At 35.2% G+C, this 3,169-nt stretch overlaps 1 protein-coding gene across 1 annotated transcript in view; it reads right to left on the bottom strand.

Moving 5' to 3' along the window:
• The window catches only part of LOC109831416 (auxilin-related protein 2-like), a 25,850-nt gene extending 23,035 nt beyond the window's left edge, over positions 1-2,815 (bottom strand). The window contains exon 1 of the mRNA XM_020398739.1: positions 2,670-2,815. Coding sequence (XP_020254328.1) covers positions 2,670-2,815 — 146 coding nt within the window. The remainder of the gene's footprint in view (positions 1-2,669) is intronic.

Here is a 3,169-nt window from a genome sequence, read left to right as displayed (position 1 = left end):
AGTAGCGGCGACGACGGCGGTGGCAGCGGGAGATGGATTTAGGGTTTGGGGGTAAAGGAGAAAAGAGAGAATTGGAGGGGAGGAGGGAGAGAACGTGAAATAAGATCACATGAGAGGGGAGAGATAAATACCGACAGATTTGAAATCCCGCTAAGTTTTAGTTTCACGGTGTTTCAAATCCCATGAAGTATTTGGCTTTCTCATTAGTGCGCGTAATTAGTCCTTAAACTTCATGGGATTTAAAATCCAGTGAAGTTTTCAAACTTTATTTGCCATTTTCGAACCAGTTTCAGCCAACTGGCTGAAACTGGGTCGAAAATGACAAATAAATTTTAAATGAGTTGTTTTTTAAAAATAGATTCCTAGAGGGATCTATTATGAAAATTTGTCCTTTATTTGATTTTGATGTCGTCTTCCTTAATTGTTGGATCTAAGTTGTTATCTGTTCATTGATTTTTGTTAAGGTTTTCAATAATCATCAACCCTTGATAGACATTGATACGATTAATTTTGGTGTCATACCTAGATTTTCTGATGATTAGAAACCCCAATTTTTAAAACTGGATATTTTGTGTATTTATGGTCGTACTTAAACCCACTTCTACGAGTCAAAAAGAATTTTATGCAATTAAACTATAGATGGGATTCTTAAAAATATGGGTTTGGTGGCTGGATGTGTAAGAAACAAGCAAGATTTAGCACTGCATAGCATGCTCACTGTGTGATTCTGACTACAAAAGTTATGATAATACGAGAAGAAGATATGAACAATAATTTCGAACTTCAATTAGTAGTTCATTGTTGTTCTTGTTATTATGATGAGATACTTTTTTCTGATTGTTTTAGATTTTGTATCTTTACAATTACTGTAAATTGCTTCTTGCCTATATTCAACCCTGGCCGGTCTGAACGTTGTAAATATTTGATGTAATTGAATGTATTTAGTTAGCCATGTTTAGGTTGCATAGACTTGCATTTCAGTTGGGATTGTGTTGTTAGAATATAAAAATATAATCCTTAACCCTCACCATAACTTTAAAGTTTTTGTGTAATGGTTAGAGGAACTTAGTTTGAGATGGTATCAGAATTTGAGATGGTATCAGAGCAATGCAGGTTCAAATCTCACCAACGATAGATTTAAAGCGGATTTTCTAAAATTGACACCACTGCATGAGTCCAGTTTTCGGCCCATAAAAAGGACCCTCAACCTTCATGGGGCATTGTTAGAATATAAAAAGATAACCCTCAATCTTTTACTATAACTTCGGAGTTTAGTAAGATATGCTTTACCTGGGACAAGCTTATCCTTCTTTCTTGTGTGCATTGACATTACTATATGCTATAATCATGTCAAGAGTTTTCTCTGGACGCTCTTTTCCTCCAGGAAAATGTTCAAAGAGAACAATATTTAATGGCATGCACAGTGCTGTTTTTTCCCCTTCTATTTTCCAATTCTTTTGTTTTAATTTATAAAGGAGTACCAGGTACATCGGTGCTCCAGAGAAATATAGATTGTTGAGTTTCATCCTTGATTGTAACTTGACCATAAAATTGTCCTACTTCTACTAAAAAAAAAAAGTTCCTTTGGACTGCCTTTTTCCATTTGTGAACGATACATACTTTCTGATGTTTATTGTTATAATCCCTTCTCCATGATTTTAGGCTACACTTACCTTGAAATTGAAGTGTTTTTCCAGTTTATAATGGGAATAATAAATGTTTTATTATTTTACCACACTAACATGTTACACAGGATAAGCAGGGGTTTTCATGGGCATTCTTCTGTTCTGTTGCATTCTTTTGCTTTGCCAACTGTTCTCTTCTAAATTTGAAATTATTTGCTAATTGCAATTTGGATTATTAATGCTATACCATTCATGAAAGTTTTGACAGTTGCTGCTGATGTTAGCGAAGACCTTCAAAAATGATAATTTTCAATTGATTAGTATAAAAAACTGAAATAATATTTGTAACGGATCACTTATTTTCTACTTATATATCTGCGGTTTTTGCCTGTTTCATTTAATTTTTCTCATCCATGAGAACTATCACGAACATTTCATGCTTATAGTTATATTGTTTTGATTTTTATTTCATGTAATTCCTATTCTTTCCAGATTTTAGTATTTATCTTAGTTGTTCTGATCTAGATACTCTTTTTTGTTGTTTATAGGGCTATGAAGCTCAATCAGAAGAGGAGAAACAGAAGCTCTTTAGGACAAATTTTCAAAACAGTCTTATTTGAACTTTTATTTGCAAAGAACGACCCGTTTCGAAGTTATTTTTAAAAACCGACCTGGTTTCAGCCCTGTCGCTGAAACCAGGTCGGTTTCTGAATTTTTTTTACGAGACTTCACGGGAGTTCAACTCCTGTGAAGTTTAGCATATTTTTAAACTTCACGGGAGTTGAACTCCCGTGAAGATTAAATTCTTCAAAAATCTTCACGGGAGTTCAACTCCCGTGAAGATTTATTCAAGTATTAAAAGCTCCACGGGAGTTCAACTCCCGTGGAGTTACATGCTAAATTTCCCAGAGAATCGCTCTATGGGAAATTAAAGCCTGTAACTCCACGGGAGTTGAACTCCCGTGGAGTTTCGACCTCCCATATATAAGCGCGGGCGTACTCGTGAAGAGCCCCGATCTCACTTCTCACGCCGCCGCCCCAAACCTTAGCCCTCTCTCCCTCGTCCCAACCGCCGCCGCCCCAGGCAATTTCCGATCGCCGTCCCCATTTCCGACCGCCTCCCCCCATTTTCGACCGTCGGAACCGCCCTTATTTCCAACCGCCATCGCCAGCAGTCCCGATCCCGCCATTGTCGCCAGAGTTCGACAGATTGAAGGTAAAATCCTCCAAAAAATTTTTATTCTCTTAATTTCTTGTATTTTCTCACTATTTCATTGTGAGATTTTAGAATTTCATTATGAATTATTTATGAATTTTGTGAAGAAAACTTAAATAATTTTGTCGATTTAGAGGAGAAATTATCAATAATGTAAAAATTAGTGTTACTACATATGTATGACATCAATTAGATTTTAGAATTTTATTGTGAATAATTTATGAATTTTGTGAAAATAAATTAAATAACTTTGTGGATTTGGAGGTGAAATTATTAAAAATGTAAAAATTAGTATTACTACATATGTATGACATCAATTAAATTTTAG

Source organism: Asparagus officinalis, chromosome 2, assembly GCF_001876935.1.
Source record: "Asparagus officinalis chromosome 2, Aspof.V1, whole genome shotgun sequence".
Classification (NCBI taxonomy): Eukaryota; Viridiplantae; Streptophyta; class Magnoliopsida; order Asparagales; family Asparagaceae; genus Asparagus; species Asparagus officinalis.
The sequence above is the reverse complement of the archived record's forward strand: the minus strand, read 5'-3'. Positions and strand labels throughout refer to the sequence as shown.